Source organism: Varanus komodoensis, unplaced genomic scaffold, assembly GCF_004798865.1.
Source record: "Varanus komodoensis strain SLA01 unplaced genomic scaffold, ASM479886v1 scaffold22, whole genome shotgun sequence".
In the NCBI taxonomy this organism is placed as follows: Eukaryota; Metazoa; Chordata; class Lepidosauria; order Squamata; family Varanidae; genus Varanus; species Varanus komodoensis.
In genome coordinates, this window is record NW_025335606.1 from 18,190,685 (window position 1) to 18,212,231 (window position 21,547).

The 21,547-nt window shown below is 47.3% G+C and overlaps 1 protein-coding gene across 1 annotated transcript; it reads right to left on the reverse strand.

Moving 5' to 3' along the window:
• Window positions 1-917: 917 nt before the first annotated feature.
• Window positions 918-21,027, reverse strand: LOC123024146 (complement factor properdin). The gene is made up of 10 exons (XM_044431541.1): window positions 20,925-21,027; window positions 15,564-15,714; window positions 14,244-14,410; window positions 10,357-10,527; window positions 9,615-9,812; window positions 8,495-8,668; window positions 6,254-6,448; window positions 4,652-4,763; window positions 2,711-2,850; window positions 918-1,260 (listed from the first exon to the last, which is right to left on the reverse strand). The coding sequence occupies exons 1-10, from the start codon at window positions 21,001-21,003 to the stop codon at window positions 1,256-1,258; spliced, it is 1,392 nt and encodes a 463-aa protein (XP_044287476.1). The 5' UTR covers window positions 21,004-21,027; the 3' UTR covers window positions 918-1,255.
• Window positions 21,028-21,547: the final 520 nt, after the last annotated feature.

Genomic DNA, 21,547 nt, shown 5'->3' on the forward strand with positions numbered 1-21,547 from the left:
GCTGGCTAGGAATGATGGGAGCTGTAGTCTAATTTCTCTGAGAGTCACCAGGCTAGGGAAGGTTGTTTAGAAACTCTTGGAGCTAACCCAAAGTCTAAAGAGTACAAATGCAAATTCATGCCTCTTCCACTTCTGAAGAGCTGAGTGGAACAACTTTGCTTCCTTTCAACTTAGAGCTGGAGACCTCAGCATCTGTTTCCCCTCTCCTTCCCTGGAAAGAAAGGAGGAGGATGGTAAAATTATTTGCTTTTTCTCTTTCCTGGACTTGAGGTCTGACATGCAGCAAAATGAAGCATTAAAATCATCTCATATGGGAGCCAGGCTGGTCTCTGATTAAGAGTGCAAGACTGGGATGCAGGAGATGTGGGTTCCAGTTCCCACTCAGCCAAGGAGCTTACTGGGTGACTTTGAGCCAGCCCCAGACTCCCAGCCCAACTGACCTCACAGGGTTGTCATTGTGAGGATAAGATAAGATAGGAGGATTATGTAAACTGCCTTGGATTCCTTGGGGGGAAAAAGGGGGTGGGATGTAAGCATGTCAAAACAGGATGGAGTGTGGGGGGGTCAGACTAGATGGCCTGGGAAGTCCCTTCTGACTCTGTTTCTCTGTAAGTAAATAACTAAATAAATAGGCTCCCCCACCCAGTTTAACTCAGAATGTTCGTAAGCGTTCTGTGACATCAAAGAATGACCTCAAGCCAAGAGAGCTTGTACAGATTAGAGTAGCTTTAGGTCCTTGTTGGCAAGCTCCTGTGATCTATTCAACAAGCTGACAATCTAGTATTTTTCAGCAAATCTACATGTTCAGTGCGTTCAATGCCCTGTTCACCAATTCCCCAAGCACCTTAAAATGTTCAGAAGCTGAGTTTGCTCTTATGCTAAAAAAATAGTAAATATTCCAAGAAGAACACACTGACTTGATACACTACACACTATTTTCATTGCAAAATTAACAATCATACAAAAACAACAATCGTAATGAAGAAATAAACTGTGGGTAGGGAAAACCACTATAAACATTAAAAACTCTCTTCTGTTATTTAAGATCCTCATCACAGTGTAAAAATAACAAAGCAAACAATACACTGTATTAGGCTGATTATCCTCTGATTTCCAGGGTCATCTTTTCAATGAGAGGAAGTAAGTGATGAGGCACTGCAAAGTTACTGGAAGCATATGAGAGTCAGCACAGCTTCACACGCTCAGTCTGCTCTAGCATCCAGCTCTGATGCTCAGAGCAGTTGCTTCTGCAAGATCATCCTGAGAAAAAATAAAGCAGAGTTGGAGTAAAAAAAAGGAAATTAAGTTCAGGAAAATGATGAAAGATCCTCTGGTTCATGCAACCTCTTGTACTCTTGGTCAGATGTCAGGCTTGCAGGATCTCCTGGTTTTTACTAGCCTTCTCCAGGGTCCACCAAAGGCAGAACAAGGGGGCAATAACCTCTTGGAGTTAGGGAACAAGGGTGCCTCTGAACACACGTTCAGTCCCAGAACTGGTTTTGTAGTCCTTTCACATCAAATCCTTCGTTCCCTATGAAGTCTTCCATCTCACCACCCAATTTGGAAGCAGGGTGGGGTGGGGGAAGCCTTTTCATTGCTGCCATTATTAAACAGTGGTACTGCTCTGAAACTCACACCGAAGTCTATCAGTAAATCCCTTCTCTAGTCCTGAGTAGCCAACCAGATGCTTTCCAGAAGTATGGACTGGCAGCTCCCATTATTCCCAGCCAGCATGGCCAATGGTTAGGGACTGTAGAAACATGTAGTCCAAACCTGTGGAGTGCACCAGTTTGGCTACCCCAGGTAATTCTGGCAGCAAACAGGCCTTACCCAGTGATGGTAAATTTCTGGCTTGGCCTAAGCCAGCATGCACTTCCCCAAGCTACTCTGTGCCCACCCCCTCCAAGCCGCACTCCAGGGAAGGGAGATTACAAGGGGATTGCCCTGCACACCCGGCCATCTGGAATGCCAGTGGTACCCAATGCAGGCATTGGACTTGGCAAACTCCTGCAGCAGCAGATTCTGCAAACAGCTGCCCAAGCCCTTTCTCTGAGCACAGAGAGATCAGGAGTACACCACAGGTCTGGATATCATGGGAGAGGCTTCAGGGGGCGGGGGCACATCTGTCCTGCTGTCTTTGTCCAGGGGGACAATCTGACCCTGGGAGCAGAAGAGGCTGCTTGGCCCTGCCTCACCCAATCAAGATGCAAGGATGGAGTAATGCCCACATACCACACCCTTTATAAGCATCCATGTGCTGCCAGCCAAAACACCACCTTTTAAATAGGAACCAGAGATTAGGGCTATGAGCCACCCTACAAGTTCTTTAGCCCTATTGCCCCAAATCTTTCTGGGATCCTCCATTCCAGCCTCCACAGCTGCTGAGTCTTCTTCCAGCAAGGAGACAGACAGGCTGACATAACTCATTGAGGCAGGTGGTCATTTCAGGGATGAGAAGCTGTATTTCCACACTCTCAACCACTGCAGGTCAACAGCTGCAGCCACAACAGCCCCTGCCACCTTCAGGACCACTGGTTTCCTGTACTCAGTGCAAACTTACTTAGGATCCTTCCCCAAGTTCACTTTTTTGGCTAGGCCCAGAAGTCAGAGCACTGTTTCCGTGCCTCTCCCTGACCCTGCTCCAAATGATTGCACACATGTACAAAGCTTTCCCCCTCCTGAGCAGGGATAACCGTTGCAACCACCTCACCTTCACAAGGCAGCAGATTTTGACATGGTACTTTTTCTACCACCTTCAGCTTCTCGTTCTCCAGGGGTTCACACATGGGTGTTGGACGCCCCCAAAAAGTGACGTTTTGCAACTTTCCATTCTCTCCTTCCACTATCAACCTGCAACCAAGGAAAGAAAATCAGGACCAAGGGCCTAGTTGACTTGGAGGGTGCACATTTCTTTCCCTTCCTTTAGGGCAATTTTATTTTGATGTTTTTACAAGTTAGTGACAATAGCTGTTTTTTTGTTTTGTTTTTTGGAAGGACTGGATGCGATTTGCAGGGCAAAATGTCCCTTCTGAGGTTGCAGATCATTACAGTTGTGTAAGAACAGTGTTTACAATTTGAGGTTTTCTAAAAGAAAACAAAAAGTGCTTATCCTCCTATGTTTCATTTCAGCAATTGTTATGTAAATGACACATAAAGAAAGGGTCTTATTTAAGAAACCTGTAAAATTTGAAAACATTCTTTCTGTGGAAGGGGTTGATTTCAACTTCCAGCATTTTCCAAGCAGGTGTGTAATATTATACCCTCCCAGATCCCACAAAGGCTTTTAACATTCCTGCTCCTGAGAGACAGAACTAGAATTCTACCCCCAAAGCCCTGGGATTAGAGAGCACTTTACTGCAGCTGGAAGCTAAAACAGCTGGCTACCCTTTCCCTGCTCTCCTCCCCCGTGTGTTTTCCTGATATGGAGAGCTTGTACTCTCTGAAACCAAGTTATTAACAAATCTTCAGGAGTACACAGATTTGGACCTCTTTGGAAGAGCCCTGCTTTGATTCAGACCTTTGCTGAATCTATCTAAATCAGCCCAAGCTGGTTTGGGATTCAGTCAAGCCTGAAGGGCACTTCTGGAAACTGGCAGAGCTGGGGCAGAATCTGCAGCCACTTGGGGCAAGTGCTTATTCTCCCTCACACTGATTCATTGGTTCAGCTAAGTGTTCTTAGTTTTTAGGATTTGCTATTTATAGGATAAAGACATGATGCTCTTATTCATGAAGGCTCCAGAGCATGCGTCAATCTTATTCAGAGCTCAGAACTGGGCAGAGTGACACCTGCTAGGCAAACTTTTAACAGGTAAAGCTTTCCCTGTCTTGGGAACAAGAACAATGTGAAAAGTTTAGCTTCAAGGCACAGGATGAGAGGGTTTCAATAAAAGTAGATGGCATTTCTAGTCCTCAGGGTGACTTGTTTCTAGTCCTCAAGGGTCTAGCATGCTGCAACTAAGGGGAACTGCAGGGCTGCACCAAGCCACTTCCCATCTTAGGCTGACAGGCAAAATGCTCTCCCTGGACTCCTTGGTCCAGAAGCCAACAACATTAGCAGCTCAGGTTTACTCCAACTCTGGCAACCAGTTACCTTCTTCCCCTGAGGACAACACAAAGCAAGCATACATGGTTGTCCTCCAATACCCCCTTCCATACCCCACCACCCCACACCACCATGCAATCTCTGATCCCTGCTGGGGCTGCCCCACTCTGGCTAAGGAAGAGGAACGCAAGCCTCTTGTGCTTCATTATTAACAGCTGCAATTGGGTCAGTTGCCGACTCTCAGCTTAAGCTACCTCACAGGGCTGTTGTGAGGATAACATGAAGGTAGGCGGTATCATGCACACAGCTTTGGGCTCCTTGGAGGAAAAGGCAGGGTATAAATGTATAAATGCTGAACTTCCTCCTATTGAAACCCCCGCTTGTCCAGGACTGGAAGGCCAAACTCAGAACATTTATATGATGATGGAAAAGGGATTTCTCCTGAGTTGTGCTGGGTTGCCACACCAACCTCATAGCATCTATTCAGGATCACCAGCTCATGGCCACAGTTAAACAATCAGCAGCTAAGTGACTTCAAAGTGGGATTGAATACAACAGCTCCACCTTTCCCTTCCCAGGCCCACCCCACTTGCTTCATTTCAGACTCACGAGTAGTTGGGAAGTGTGGGCTTGCAGTCCCTCTGTCGAGATTTCATGGGGTTCGGCCCACATGGCGGTTCACAGAGACTCCAGGGACTCCAGTTGGTCCAGGTTCCTTTCACTGAGAGAAACAACATACATCAAGTAACCCTCTTTGTGCCCCGCACCCTGTTTAACCATTGCAACACCAAATTTTGGAAAGTGACTGCAGATGAGTAGGGCTGGGAAGCCACTTTCGGCCTGAGGGCAAATTCCAGCGGCCACATCCAAACTGGGGGTGTGGGGGCAGGCCAAAGGAAAGAGGAGAGGTGCAAAAACTAAGAAAAACATAAAACACGCCAGCATATTGTAATCTTACTGCCAGTCACTAAGGACATAAGAAGAGCCCTGCTGGGTCTACCGAGACCAACATCCCTGTTCACACAACAGCTGGCCAGCTGCCTGCAGGATCCCACACATAGGGCATGACTGCAACAGCACCCTCCCACCCATGTTCCCCAGCAACTGGCACTCAGGAAACAGAAAGGTTCAGGCACTGGAGGCCACCAGGGCTAGTAGCCAGGATAGCCTTACCCACGAATTTGTCTTTTTAAAATTATCCAAACTGGTGGCCATCATGACATCTTGTGATATAGAATAGGACTTAGCAAGAGGCTCCCTTTCAGCTGTCCTGACTCTCCCACGAACCAGCTTCAAGGGCTGAGCCCTTTGGCTTCTAGTATTGTGGGGGGGGGGGAGTCTCCCTATCCAATTTCTCCACATCAGACATAATTCTGCACATCTGTGTCATGCCTTCCCTTGCTCATCCTTTTTTCAAACTCAGGCATTGTAGCCCTTCTTCATAGGGAGGTTTGTTTGTTTATTATTTGGCTGCTCCAGGTTGTTCCAGCCCCTTGATTATCTGTGCTGTACTTAGAATAACCTTAGGGTTAACCTATGCCTTTTTGGGGGACCAGAGAGAACCTTTCTCAAGAGGCACCTGAGAAGGAAAGCAACAGAAGAGAAGGCTTTTGAAGAACAGCTTGGTTCAGCAACCACTGTGAGGCCTGGGTGAGCTTTAGGGACTTCCCTAGGGGTCACTGAGGCACCAAATGCCCCACAAAAACTGCTCCCAGGCTCCAGAGAGTCCTCTGAACTGTGTTAATTTGGGGAAAGTACTCTGAAAGCAGGTAATCCACAAACCTTGGTCTTAGTAGGAATTGCTTCACTAGAGACAACCACCTATACCTTGTATTCTGTTTCCACTGGTGGTCAGCAAGATGCCTTTAGGCACTCACAAGAAAATAGCCTTCTCCTGCATTCATCTTCAGCATTCAAAGATACATTGCTGCCGTTCATGGAGCTTCCTTATAATTATAGTTTTTTGTATATCTGTCTTCTAGAGAGCTTAATCCATTTTTCCTAAAGTCATCCAGGCTGATAGCCATCACAATACCTGACTCAAAAAGCCCACATCTCAGAACTACTTGGAATGGGCTGCTAGAAATCAACCATCCAGTCACTGATTAAGCCCACTTGCAGCACTTAAAGGGTGTTTCGGAAGTTTAACCTTCCAGATCTTCTCTTGTGCTTAGCAGTTCTGCCCTCTTTGTTTTACCCCCAGTTACTCACAAGGGCACCACTGGATATTGTAGCAGCTTCTCATTTCATTATAACCTCCTGGACAGCGCTTGCCATCATGTTTCCGCCCAGCACACGTCCTGGTCCTCGACTGAAGCCCAGAGATCTCTTCGCAGTTGAGCTTGATGTTTGTGCCATGCCGGACACAGCTGTTCCAAGTGCTCCACTCAGTCCACTGTCCATCCACTGTAAGGAGTGCAAAGAGGAAGGGGCAATCAACGATACAGAACCGTTGAGGGCAATCTGCCCTGTGAGCAGATTCACTAGGAGAGGATCTTGATGTCACTGCTGTCCCTGGGACTAAGGCCACAAATTTTTCTTTTTGGGAGGTTGCAAACCACTGAAATTATACCCCCCTCCTTTCAGCCTTTGCCCCCAATCCACAGTTCTTGCATATAACACTCTAAAGCCACCTTCCCCAAGCTGGTGTGCTCCAGCTGTGTTGATACTTGGAGTTGCAATCTGGCACATCTGCAGGGCACCCAGGTTGTGGAAGGCTGTGGGGAGGGGGTCACTCCCCTTATTTCCCACCTTTTGGCCACCCCCCTTCCTTTGTCACCCACCCCCACACTGCCAGTCAAGCAAACCAAAAAGCGGAAAATGACCAGCACTTTAAAAAATAACTTTTGATGGATACAGGTGGGCCAAGTCAGGATTTGCATTAATCGCCATAGGACATGTTTACCAAGTTTAGTTGGGGTCCTACTGATTTCAATTGGCAGCCAGAGGCAGACAACCTGTCGCCCTCCAGATGTTGCCGCCAATTGTGATCTGCCCTCACCATTGACTGCACTGCCCGGGACTGGGAGAAGTTGCAAGCCAATGGAGGGCTACCATTTGCCCTTGCCCTCAGACTAAAACATAACTATATGTTTGGCCATAACTTTGGCCATAACTCAGGAGTAAGTCCCACTGTGTTCAACAGTGCTTACTCCCAGGGAAGTGTGCGTAAGACTGCAGCATTAAGGTGGATTCAGCCCTTGGAAATAGCAGCATTTTAGGCAATTTTCCCTCATGCTCTGCTTTCACACCTGACAAACTTACATCACACGGGTTTAGCATTTCAAAACAAATGCTCCCTACCCTGGTGGCTACTGATGCTCAAAGGCACTGCCTGTGGCAAAGACTTCCTCTGGGAGGAAAAAAAATCACTAGGGGAGGTACAAATTGGAAATTGTTGGGGGGAACCCCTTCTTGGGCAGGACCTGGCACCATGGCTTTTCCTTCAAAACACAAGAGCCATGCGCAGGTCTGTCCAGAAAAGGATAGAGGCAGAGGCAGAGGCAGTCTTGCCTGGTGCTGGTGGTACAGAAATCCAACCCCTTGAGCACCAGCCCTCCAGCACTTCATTCAGCTGCGGAGAACATGCAGCCCTCCGGAGAGTTTGGCCTACAACTCCCATCAGTCCACACAGTGCTCAGTGGACATTGTCATCAGAGCACTCATTTGCACTGGTGACTTGTATGTTTCCAAGCCCAATTCAACATGCTCTTTTTCACCGATTGAGCTCTAGATGGCTCAGGACTGCAGTACCTGATGGAGTACTTCTGCTGGCTTGAACCTACCACACGCTACAATCATAATCTAAGATCCTCCTGCAAACAGCAGTGAGGGAGAAGGCCTTCTCAGTGGGGCCCCCCAATTATGGAATGAGGTCGCCTTGCCAGTGTTGTCCTCTTTTTGGTGCCAGGTTGAAACCTCCTCCTTCTCTCAGGCAACTCTCAGGAACATATGATGAGGTCTGAATCAGGTCCTGAATTGTTCTTGCTATTGATTCTTTATAATTGTTTATAAGGATCTCCCTCCCCCCCTGCTCCCTCTCTCCCTCTGTGTAGGGGGGTATGGTTATATGTGTATATGGAAGTATAACTATATAACATATTTTAAGACTATTATCTTTGTAAACTGCCAAGGCAGTTTCAGTTATTGGGCTGCACAGAAATGCAATAGCATGAAATGATTGACTACAATGTCCATAAGCACCAGCTGGCCTAGCCAATAGTCTAGGATGATGGTGTTTCATGAGCAGAGCCTGGGGTCAGACTAGATGGCTCAGGAGGACCCTTCTGACTCACTCTGTTTCTGACTCAGGCCTGCAAATCCCATCTGCTCCAGACATGGCAACCAATGGCCCGGTGGGCTATACATAACTCCCCTGATTGAGCCCCGTATCCGCCTCCAAGCCCTGTTTCCCAGGAGTTCCCCACATGCCCCCAACTCATTCCTTACTACCTGGGCAGGGCTTGTCAGTCTTGCAGATGGACATGCGGGTGTTTGACCCCGGGCAGCTCTTCCCTCCATGCCGAGGTGCAGGGTTGTCGCACAGACGGTTCTCCGTCACCCGGCCAACCCCGCAGCTCACTGAGCAGGGGCTAACAGATCTCCAGCTACCCCAGCTGCCATCACCTGTGGGAAAAAATGCCGAGCAAGGAAGCACAGAATGAGTGGATGCTTAGAGACCCTTGGGGCCACCGGACCATGTGCTTAAACTGGGGGGCTCAAAGGAAGGGCCCTGAAGGCCTCCCCCAGGTATGAAAAGGGGCAGCTGCCTGCTCAGCTACCAACAACCTGGTGCCCTCCAGATGCTGTAGAGCAGACTTCCCCAACCTGGTGGCCTTCAGAGGCATTTGGACTACAATTCCCAGAATTCCCAGCCATCAGGACCATTGACTGGGGATTCTGGGTGTTGTAGTCCAAATGTGTCTAGGAGGTGCAAGGCTGGGGAAGGCTGCCATAGAGCCCCTTCCCAGCCAGGATGGCCAGGGGTTGGGAATGATGTGTTTAGGACTACAAATCCCATCCACTCCAACCACCAGGGACAATGAGAGGGCACCAGGCTGCTTGACCATTGTGGCACAGAACTAAATCCTCTGGTGTCAGTAGTGGCGTTTGACTGGGAACTTCACAGGGCTGTCTGTTGCGGACTGAGCCAGTCTTGGACCTCAGTAAATGGGGTCTCTGGCAGTTTTCTCTTTGAGGTTGTCACCCACCTGATTAAAAATGGCAGGGAATCAGGGCCAGCCCAAGATATTTCCCTGCCTGAAGTCCCCTCCCGCCTCCCCTGTGCACAAAACCCAACAGGCTCAAAAGAGGACTCCGCCTTCCAGTGCAGACCATGAGCCATGGCACCCAAAGGCAGCAGGTGAGCAGAGGCGGCACAGGTCTCCCCCCCACGCCCCGCCCCAAGTTTGCTGCCACCCCAGCATCAGAGATGCTGGCTTCGCCCTGCTGAACAGTAAGGCTGGCCCTGCAAGAAACGGAGCCCCAACCCATTGCCCTTGTGAGAGCAGAGTCAGTGGCGGCCACGGCTTGCTAGCAGAGAAGCAGAGTTCATTCTCTGGGGGCTGCTTACTTGGGCAGAAGGGCAGTCCTGCACAGTTCTGGTACTCCCGGTCAGACCCTGGGCATGGGTTGCCCCGAGGGGAAACAGAAGGCTGTGGGTTGTTGCACTGGCGCTGCCGCTGCTGGCGGGGCTTCTGGCTGCCACTTTCAGGGGTGCAGGTTGCAGAGCAGGGCCCCCAGTTCCCCCAGTTCCCCCAGTTTCCATGGGCTGCATGAGAAAAGGAGAAAGGGGTCAATGGAAAGGGGGTGGGAGGCAAGAGGGCAGGCACAGTCTGCTTCGGTCATGCTCATCCCCATTCATTCCAAGGAGATCGCTCCGTCCGCTCACAGCACCTCCCTTCCATTGTGGCTCCATCCATCTGCAGCACTGCTAGGCCATCCGCTTTTCCCATAATGGACTCCCCATCCAACCACCTTCCCCTCTCACTCCTCTGTTCTCAGAGGCCTTTTATGTTGGGCAACAGAGAAAATACAAGAACTTAACATGCAATGAAGTAAAGCCACTTCTCCTTGTAAGAAGGAAATACTGATTTAAAATTGTCATTCCACACTGCAGTACTGCAGTCTCTTAAAAAGGGCATACCCTTATTTTGCATTCTCAGGCACTTATCAGTCTATCAATCAACTAAAGCTGCAATGTATTCCTCTACTACCTCTCTGTGTCCTCCAGTTCCTCCTTCCCTAAGGTCTTGTTCCATCAAGCCATTCTCCCACCCAGCAATTCTGACACTCCTCTTGCCGCCTGGACTTACTTGGGCAAATCTGACGCGTGTCACACGGCTGTGTTTCTGTGCTGGGTCCGTTGCAGCTCCCCCCGCAGCTCGGTGCTGGATTGGTGCAGGTTCTCTTCCTCGTCTGTACCCCTTTGAGGCAGGTCACTGAGCAAGGAGACCAGGCTCCCCATTCAGACCAGCCTCCCTGAACTGCAGGATGAGAAAGGCTGGTGTTAACAGACAGGCCTGTGGGAAATCCCCAGACCCCATGACAGGACATGAATCATTCCACACCCTCTCAGGAATGCACAGAAGCCATTTCCTCATGAGGTGATTTCTGAAGGGGATATGCAAGAGGAAAAGAAAGTAATTAGATAACATCTCACATTATATGCTCATAATTTCAAACATGGACTGGAATCATAAAACCACACATTAAAATGAAGATGTGGGGAGCCAGTCTACCCTAGTTCTAACTCCCCTGATTGCACCTAGTCCAGGGTGGTTGCACCAAAAAGCAAAATCCATTCAGAGGATGGGTCCATATCCATGGGTCACAGAGGCAGGGTTGCCAACTTTCCCACTGGCCACTGCAGCTATGCCTTTAAGAATAGGGCTTCTGGAAACACTTGGTTATTGTAGCGTATTATTTATTTTCTTTGTATCCTGTTCAGTAAGTGAAGCTCTCAGGGCAGTTTTCAACAAATGCCTCAATGGAGGATAAGTGGAGGCGCACAGCATGAAGTCTCTGAGCAGACAGCAACGCTACTGCTTCAGGTCAAACAGCCGGAACGCATCTCCAGGCACCTTCAGCTCAGGGCACAGGGGCAGTGTGGCTCCCTGTCAGCCACCTGTCCAGAATTGCTTCTCTGATTTGCACCAACTCCTTATATCAGCCCCACACCCTTGGCTGGACAGAAGGAGAGTCACCCTACAATGCAACTTCTCCCATCCAAAACATGCTCTTACACCACCTGGAGTGGGGACTTTCCAACCACTAGCTGAAAAGGGGGTTGTGCAACTCCAGGAGGTCTGAGAACCACTTTTGCCCCAGGAATGTCTGCCCCACAGGCTGCACCCTCCTTGTGGGAGCTGGTAAATAAAAATCTAAAAAATTAAACGGCATCTATACAACTAACGTTTGATCCTCTGGGGGCTCCAGGGGCATTACAGATGCCATTTTCCATCCTATAATAACAACAATAACAATAATCTGAACATGAGGAGCGACAGGAGGGTGCATGTGCCCTATGGACCATCCTCTGCACACCAGTAAGGGAAAACTAGCCCATTTAGCTTCCACTGCCTTTTTCTTTCCTGGCACACTATCTAGAATTATCTCCACTTTTATTAATATCAAATACTGCCTTATTTCTTGCTACTTCTGCTTCTACTACCAAGAAATCTGTGTACTTCACTCAAGGACTGAACAACCTTGAGCAAATAGCATTGCTTTTTTCAGAATTGGGGGACCTGCTATGGCTCGTTTCTTCTTCCCAGCAGCACTTGGAAGGGTTCCAAGTAAATGCTGAAATCCTCTTAGCAGAGCAGAGGTGGGCCATCTGTAGCCTTTCAGCTGCTTCTCCCTGCAGCTCCAACCATCCCTCACCATTGGCTGTGCTGGCTGCGGTGGATGGGAGCTGTAAGCCAAAACTGTCGGAGGGCCACAAGTTGCTCACTCCTATCATAGAATAGTAGAGTTGGAAGGGGCCATTAAGGCCATCAAGTCCAACCCCCTGCTGTTGCAGGACACCACATTATACCATCCCACTCAGATGGCTGTCCAGTTTCTTTTTGGATTCTCTAGTGTGGGAGAGGCCACCACCTCTCTAGGGCAAGAAGCCTCCTCACAGTCTCCATCTTAAGGCTGTACACAAACACAGACCCCATGGCTGATTGTTCTTCTCTCTCTGCTTCCCAAAACCACCAGCATTAAGGGATTCCTCTGAGCTGCCAGCCCAGGACAACCTCTGTCCACAAGCTTAAATTCTCCGCCCAAAGTCAGTCTTCCCTGGCGCAAGCAACGTACACTCCCCAAACCTTAGTGCTACACCAAGCTCTGTAACTGGGAGTTTTTGTGCAGACTGCATTTTCATGTGTGTGTCAGTATTGTGACCCCAATGAGGAGGCCTAACCTTCTTGGTTGGTGTAATCAGTGAGCCATATTAGTCAATAATATGATCACACGAGTGTGTTTGGATATTGCCTGACTTTACACAATATGCTGGTACTTCATCAAAAGAGAGAGAGAGAGAGCTATTTCCTGAACATGAAACCCAAGGAGCTGGTTCTTATTTTCAAAAGATGGAGAACTGTGGTTATTAGTAAAGGTGAAAGCTAAAGATTTGGCTCATATATTAAAATCAAAGTAATGTGGGCTGGAGCAGTCAGAAATTCATCCATTACAAGAATCTGCAGCAACTGGAAATCAGAGAAGATTGGATATGCAGATACAACTGCAATCAGAGAACTGAGATACTGAGCATTTAGCTTAATGAGAGCTTGGGAATCCCAAGTATTGTGAGCAAAAGGAGAGATTAATTTCTGTGCTAAGTCAGTTTTGTTCTACAGTTGACTGAATGTGATGCCATCGGGCAGTTTTGGCCTTCAGGCTCCTCTCAGCAGAACCAAGCACCCCCACCATTGGGAGCTGTGGGCCATATCTCATTTATATGAGTCACAAACAAAAAGGAATTCAGAGAAGGGAGCATACAATGCTGCTAAACCAGATGCAAGAGACCAGAAGCCCAATTCATGCTGACATTTACTGTTATAGCCCCAAGAGCCTGGGATGCAAATGCCTGGAAGAGCACTCCTTCCCTTCCTATCAGCCAGACCATATCAATCATCAGAAGATCTTCCATTGACACCCTACTCCAGCCTTCCTCAACCTGGTGCTCTCCAGATGTTTTGGACTACATCCGCTTTGGCTAGCAGAAGGGGGCAATTTATCCCCAAAGACGGCTTTTTTCGTGGTGGCACTCCAGCTTTGCAGAGACCTCCCTTTTACAATCTTTTCAGCACCAGGTTAACACTTCTATTACACAAACATTTTGATTAATAATATGCAGGTACAAGACTGTAGCCTTAGAATCTAGTTTCTGCCAAGGGAAGAAGACATCACTCTGCACCTGCTAAGACCAAAGACAGGCATAGGATCTGTAGAGCCATGCCCTGGAAATACCTGCATGTGTACCTTCTTCCTTACAGAGCTGAGCTATGAAAAGAAATAATGAAAAGTTCTGCAATTGCCAGTTGTGAATAGCACTGACCAGCTAACTTCCGTGACACCAGACAAAAGTGTGGCTCCTTGGAAAGAAAAAGGTGAAAAAAAGGTTGACAAATAAGAAGGATTTTGATGATATTTGGGGCTTGTTTACTGAACACATATTAATAAAAGGGAAGGCTATTAAATCCTTGAATGATTCAATGCAATTTTGGATGGAAGGAGGTATTCCTGAAAGGGCAGGAATTTGGAAGAAGTAGTAAGAAAGAAGAAGAAAATGAATGAATGAATGAATGAATGAATGAATGAATGACTATGTAGAGATGAATGAATAATTACTATGTAGCCAAGGTCCCAGTGGAGGGGTGCACTAGTTGCGCTTTTAAAATTTTGTGTTGTTCTTTTTTCTTTAATTCAGATGTATTTTTATTTTTGCACTGATGTATTTAGTACTGTATTTTGTATTTTTAAATGAAAAATAAAAAAGGAAAGACAAAAGTAAAAATACAAAATGGGGTGATCCACTTCATGCAGAATGGGGGAACAGGCAAGACCAGCTCCTGACCTAGTAGGCAGCTTGACTGAATGCTTGCCAAGCCCAAAGCCAACTGGGAATCAGGTTCACATCAAGGGCAAAGCAATCACTGTGACATCCATGAAGTCCAAGGCACAGAATGGTACAGCACAGCCAGGTACTTACCAGGACAACAGCCCTTCTGAGAGCAGGGCTGCATCTGCCATTCCTTTGCGTGCTCCTCACAGCTGCCACTGGACCAGCCGTGGCAGATCCGTTTGCGCTGCTGGACCCCTTCCGTGCAAGAAACAGAGCAGGGACTCCATGGGGTCCATTCACTCCATGAAGCTGCACTGTGGGAAGGGACAGCAAAAGGGAGGTGAGTCAAAGGGACAGCAGAGAGGGAGGTGTGCTTCCCTTCCATAGGGATTAATAAATTTCCCCATGGAAATTCTCCATAGACCCACCTTACCCCCTGCCAAAATGGGAAAATGCTAGGTGAAAAATGAATTTATGCTAAGGTGATTTCAAGTGTGTTCGTTCAAGGGTGGGCAACCCGCCTGCTTCCAGGTGATTTTCAATTTACACCTGCCTGCCTACAATTTGTGTTTTCCCTCATGAATGCCTGGTTAAGGTTGATGGGAATTGTAGGGGTGAACATCTGGAGGGCTACAAGTTGCCCATCTGGATACAAGAAGGGCATTTGGCTAAGTCTGGCAATTCATAAGCCATCACCTTGGGGTTTGCATATCCAACGGCTTCTTTTAAATTAATGCGCAAACATGTACATATTCCTATGAGCAACATTCCAAAATTCACACCACAGCAATCCCTTTATTAGGACCTACCAACATGTCAGAAAATAATGGGTACATTTTGGAGTTCTGCAGAAATCTTCCATTAGGTTGGATGTTGAGTAAAAACAAGTGGTAGGGCAGAGGAGTGGGAGAGAAAAGTTTAAAAAGCTAAGTTGATGTTATAGCCACTTTGACCTGGTTTGCATATAATGACAACTCAGTGAATGGGTTGAGTATAGCTTGCTGTTGAACTATGAGTTGTTATTCAATGTGAACCCTGCATTATGGTTTAAGTAGGTTTTTAACTAGGAAATCCCAGAGTTCACAACTAAACAACAAAGCATAGTCTCTCCTCCAGGGTTGTTTGTGGTTAAAAATAACCACTTAAACCAAAGTGCAGGTTTGTGCATAAAAACAATCCATGATTCAAAATAACCTGTGCACAACCCATTCTCTGGGTTGTTGCTACATGCAAACCAGGTCTGTCTGCATGAAGTCAAAAAGTCAAAAGTAACCTCATGGCACATAGCTGGAAATCATTAATGCCTCCACACCAATTCATAATTTACTATGATTTTTGAAAGTAGATGGCAGGGTAATGGTGGGCAAAGACAGAACAATATCAGAGGTTATCAAGCAAGAACTGGATTGGTCACTGAGTGGAGGAGAGGTGCAGCAGTCAGCAAGATCAAGGCGGTGCGTCGCTCACCCGCAGGACTGGCACGGCGCATCTGTGTTCAGCCGGAAACCATACTGATGATTTAGACAGCATTCCTCTGCTGTTGCTCCATCACCCAGCAGGTCATTGCAGGTTCCTGTGGTCCGATCAAATGTTGCGTAGCACAGAACATTCTCTGCCTCTGAAACAAAGAACCCAGCTGAGACCCAGCCAGCCACAAGCGGAAAGACGGGTATTCCCTTCTGTACACACACGCACCACTTCCTGGGGGAGAAGCCCCCTTTTTATGCAACACCAGACTTCGTATCTCTTTGCCCCAAAGCAGCAAACCCCCACTCAGGAGGCACAAGTTGGAGTGTCTATTTTATCGAGATGTTTGCATTCAAAAGAGAGGAGGAAATTTCCTGTATCTTGCCCCCTTCCAGCATCCTGCAGCAGCTTGCCAGTCACAAGTTTTTCTTGCAGGAAAAGGAAGAAACGGGGCTGGGCAGACCTCTTTTTTTAATAAAGGGCTGATATAGAGAAACACACAGGGGACAGTGCCAAGAGAGTTCGCTGCTGAGGAGAAACATACCAAAGCCGACCAGATCAGCAGCTGAATCTTACTTGATTCTGGGCAGGGTGTATGGAGTGCACAATCATCTGCTCCAAAAGAGCGGGGTAGGCAGTGAGTTCATGACCAATGGCTGCTCCGTATTTGCCCAGCTACCCACCGTTGGAGGGGACGGCTTTCTTCTACTTAACAGCAGGACAGTCATGGAAAGTGCGCTTTTGCATGGTGTAGAAGCAGAGATTACTGCCTGCTCTTCAATTGTGGCAGCTTTGGGCCTGCAGATGTTTTGGACTCTGATGCCAGTCAGCCTTAATCTGCCTAGTCTAGGGTGAAGGATAATGGGAATTGTAGGTCCAAACATCTACAGGGCTACAAATGGTCCACCACTGTTTTAAGGAGCCAGCTGTTCAGGTTGGCTGTTGCTTCACAAACATAAAGGTCTGAGCTATACTGGAACGTCCTGATGACATGGGAGACTGTGGCATGGGGGCTTTTCCACCTTATCCCCCATCCTGCCAGGGTTGGCTGCAGCTTCAAGAGGTGTCTGAGAAAGTGTGCTTTAGTGTCCCTTTGGGAGGGTCTGCAGCTTGGTGACAGAGCGCAGGGTTTGGGGGTAGGGAGGCAGAGATGACATGCTTTGAAGCAAGGGGCACCCCTGAAAAGTAGGGAACTGCTGCCAGTCACTACCAATGCAGTGGCCAATGGGCTGGATGGATGGACCAATGGACTGGATGGTCCAATGGTTAGAACATAGGAAGTTTGCTTCCATTGGTGGGTTAGGGTGGGCTTCTTGGGAGGGGGCATCAATCGCATTCAAGAGCAGCAGCAGCAGCAGCAGGTGACTGGGATGCCACCATTCTCCCTGGCATAATGTTGCTCTGGTATATTTTGGGAATTTTCAATGGCAGCCATAGCCCTGCATTCCTCAGAGTGCTGGGTGGCCCTTTGTCTGAAAGGAAAGCCCAGGGCAAGTATCAGTGGTGACCTACCTATGTCCACCTGGCAGAACTTTGATTATTTGCAAATCTGACCACAGAACACTTTCAGCTAGGAGGCATTCCTAATATTTAGATTACAATCCATGCTAAGCATCCATTATATTATGCATGGAAATGAAGAATGCAACAATTCTTCAACTATCCCACTCCATACAAATGAGTTGGGAACTGGATTAGTCTCTGCAAAACTCGCCCTCCTTTGCAGCAACCACAATCCCACAGACCCTTTGTATTCTCTCCTTTCTGCTAGCTTCTGAAGACAGGCAGCCCCCTTTGTATGGTTGTTTTAGCTGGCTTTTGAGAGTCAGACTTCAGTTTCCCTGATATCTGTTGGAAGAGCAATTCTTGCAAACATGGCCTCTCTGAGAGATTCCTCAGATGTGTTGCTGATCATTTTCTCCAACAGAAAATGGAGGAAGGAACAAGAGGAACAGTTAGAGAAGACCTAGTAGAAAAAGTAGCAGCTACAGGAACTGGGGGAAAGTAACCACGCCATACTTGAATTCTTGATTCTAAAGGAAGCAAAAGCCAAATGTAGCCAAACGTATACCCTGGACTTCAAGAAAGCCGATTTTAATAAATTCAGAACAATGATCAGTAAAGTCCCATGGCAAGTGACCCTAATGGCAAGAAGGGTGGTAAGTTTTTAAAAAAGCAAAATCTAAAGGCACAATTACAAACAATTCCAACAAGGAAAGGGGGTAGAAGACAACAGATGAAGCCCGCATGGCTTCACAAAAAGTGTAGAGATGATCTGAAAACAAAAATGGACATGGAAGGAAGCGGAAGGAAGGCCAGACTACAAGGGAAGAATATGGGCAGGTAGCACAGAATTACAGGGAAGGGATCAGGAAGACTAAAGCTAGGAATGAACTGAGGCTAGTGAGGGATGCTAAAAGCAAAAAAAGAAAAAAAAAAAGCTTCTTCAAACAGAGAAAAGAAATGGGAGTTCAATTACTCACTGTGGATGGTAAAATGATAACAGATGACAGAGAAAAGGCAGAAACACTAAATTCCTACTTTTACTCAGTCTTATCCCAAAGAAGGTCTATGACCTTCCTGAAGAAGGGGAAGTACAAGCTGATGGAGCAGGTTGCCAGCTCAAGATTGATAGGCAAATGATCAAGAATCTTCTAGTTGCACTGAATGAGTTCAAATCTCCAGGGCCTGAGAATCATAAAGGAGCTAGCAGAAGAACTCTAGGAACCACTGTCTGATATCTTGCAGGATGGAAGATAACTGGAGAAGGACTAAAGTCCCTATCTTTCAAGAAGAAAAAGAAGAACCTAGGAACTACAGATCAGTCAGTCTGATATCAATCCCTGGGAAAATTCTGGAGCAGATTATAAAGCAGTCAGTCTGCAAACACCTTAAAAACAATGCATGATTACTAGAAGCCAACATGGATTTCTCAAGAACAAATCCTGCCAGACTAATCTGATTTCATTTTTTCTTCTGATTGGGCAATCTCCTTGGTGGACTGTGGGAATGCTGTGGACATAATATATCTTGACTTCAGCAAAGCTTTTGACAAAGTGCCCCATGATATCACGATTAGCAAACTAGCAAAAAATGGGCTACATGGAACAACTATCAGGTGGATCCAAAGCTGGATACAGAATCAGACTGAAAGAGTGCTCATTAATGGCTCCTTCTCCAGCTGGGGAGAGGTAACAAGTGGGATATTGCAAGGTTCAGTTCTGGGCCCAGTGCTCTTCAGCATTTTCATTAATGATTGGGATGAGGAAGTCCAGGGTATGATTATCAGATTTGCAAAGGACACAAAACTGGGTGAGATAGCTAATACCCTGAAAGATAGAGATAAGATTCAAGGTGAAGTTGATAGGATGGAGCACTGGGCTGAAAACAAAATGAAATTCAATAGGGACAAATGCCAAGTTGTGAACCTAGGAAAAAGAAACCAAATGCATCCTCACAAGATGGGGAATACTTGGCTCAACAATACTGCATGTGAGAAGGATCTTGCAATTGTTGTAGATCACAAGCTGAATATGAGTCCACAATGTGATGTGGCTGCAAAAAGGGTTAATGCTATCTTAGGCTGGATTAACAGAAGTATCACTTCCAAATCTCATAAAGTACTAGTTCCCCTTTTACTCAGCACTGGTTAGGCCTCACCTGGGCACCCCCATTTAAGAAAGATACGAACCAGCTAGAAAGGGTTCAGAGGAAGGCAACAAGGATGATCCAAGGACTGGAAACAAAGCTCTATGTGGAGGGATTGAAAGAGCTGGGCATATTTAGCCTTGAGAAGAAAAGACTGAGGGGAGATATAACACCCTACAAGTACTTGAAAGGCTGTCACAAAGAGGAAGGACTTGATCTCTTCTCGATGATCCCAGAATGTAGGACATGTAATAATGGGCTCAAGTTACAGAAAGCTAGACATCAAGAATTTTTTTTCCTGTTAGAGCAGAATGACAATGGAACCAATTACCTAAGGAGGTTGTGGGCTTTCCCACACTAGAGGCATTCAAAATGCAACTGGGCAGCCATCTGAGAGGGATGGTTTAACTGGGAATCCTGTACTGAGCAGGGAGTTGGACCCAATGGCCATCCACCCCTTTCCAATTCTACTATTCTATGATTCTATGTTTGGGTCAGTATTTTTTTTTAAGTTAGAGATCCTCATGTCTTCTGATTCATAGGTAAGGGCTGACACCTTTGTACACCAGGGATGGCCAGAACATAGACCTCCAGATGTTTGGGACTTCAGTTCCCAAGTTTTCCAGACCACTGACTACACTTGACAAGACCTTCTGAGAGCTAGAGTCCCAAACATCTGGAAATCTTTCCACCTACCTATGATATAGACAAAAGAAACCACACCACCCAGCACAAAAGGAAAATTTCAGCAGACCTGGGCAAAACCCTAAGTATTTCAGATGCTCACAAAATCTTTAGGAAAACATCTTAAGGGAAAGAACTGCACTCACCCAAACAGCCTGCCAAGGAGCTTATTGACCACTGAATAGAAAGAAGGGACAGGAAACCTGATGGTTTTTTGTTTTTTTGGAAGGGGGAATGAAGTATTCTGAACAGGAGCATTCCCCACTGCAACATTTTGTTGCAGTTTCTGCAGGTTATTCTAATTCTGTAAACTACTGTGAATAATGAAATGCAAATATTTTAAGTAAACATCTCCGATTATAAGGGGGCTTTCTGTACTGACCTTTCTGAATGGCAAGTAATCCTTTGATGAAACCACATGAGAGTTCAAGCTCTTCTCATGTAAGATGTAACACAGACCAAAAAATACATTCCATACCCGTGAGAATCCCTGATCACATAACAGGCCATAATACTTAGCTTTGCCATCTCAGGTTGCATGCCCAAATCTCTCTGTTCCTCAGTCCACTCCAGCAGACTGGCATCACAGTCTCCCAAGTGTCCTCTGCACATCTGCTAAATATGCTGCCCTCCCAGCTGTCCCATGCCACGGGGCTCCCGTGCTTAATCTCTCTGCAGGACAGGCAGAAATTCAACAAAGAAAGCAATTTCCTAACTTCCATGGTAGAATAAACATGCCCCTCATTGAAACCCAGCTTGCCGTGCAGTTGTTAAGAAGCACAGCAGCTTCGCTATGGAAATATAAGAAATCGCAACCAAACGTCACCTGTTATTGAGGTTCTTAGCTCTTAAAAACTGGCCTTGTCCATGTAGCTTTAAGGCTTGTCCCTTTAAGGAACTCAACACGTCAGGTTTCCCCCAGCAAAAAGGTCAACCGAGCGAGCTGCATTCTTGCCTTAATTTCTGCCAGTGTTAAAGGCACAGGCGCCTCCCCAGGGGAAAACAGTTGGCAACTCCGTCTCCCTTTACCTGCAGCGGGGTGCAAGCCCCCAAACCACCAGGACACCACCAGTAGGAGCGGGAACCGCGTCACCCAAGGGATCTCCATAGCTCCCTCTGTGTGCAAACAGAAGGAATGAATGGCCAGGCAGAGATAGGAAGGTTTTGAGCAGGGGGGGCGGGGGGGAAATCCCGGAATGCTCAGCCCCTGTGACTCAGCCGATGGGTGGGGCACCTCCGGGTTTTGCAACTTCTCCTTTGGGAAGCCTCTGCAGGCAGGGGCCAAAAGCATGCAGCAGGCTTATGGGGGCAATCATGCCATGCCTGGAAGCAAGGGGCGCCACTGCCAAGTGTCCCAGGTTTGCACTCATGTCAGCCGGGTGCATGCATAATAAGGGGCCAGGGATGCTTTTTCCTGCTCATGGGTGACACTGGTCCTAGTGGAATATATGGGGAAAGCAAAGAAGTGGTGGATGAGGTCACACCACGCTTCCTTTCTCTTTTACTTTCACACACACAAACAGGAATCACTTGCTCATGTCCTGTTCCCGGCTCCCCCAGTCAGCTGCCTGCCCACCGTGGGAACAGCATGCAGGGCCTCCTTGTTCAGATCTAGAATGGCTCCTCTTAGGTTCACCCATACAAGGGCTTCT

What these genes read in the sequence shown, in the direction of transcription:
- LOC123024146 (XM_044431541.1), bottom strand. Translation starts at nt 21,003, where the DNA reads ATGGAGATCCCTTGGGTGACGCGGTTCCCGCTCCTACTGGTGGTGTCC. An exon ending in TCAGAAGGGCTGTTGTCCTG is followed by an intron (nt 10,528 to 14,243) that starts GTAAGTACCTGG and finishes CTCATCCTGCAG; the next exon opens with TTCAGGGAGGCTGGTCTGAA. An exon ending in CACGCGTCAGATTTGCCCAA is followed by an intron (nt 9,813 to 10,356) that starts GTAAGTCCAGGC and finishes TTTCTCATGCAG; the next exon opens with CCCATGGAAACTGGGGGAAC.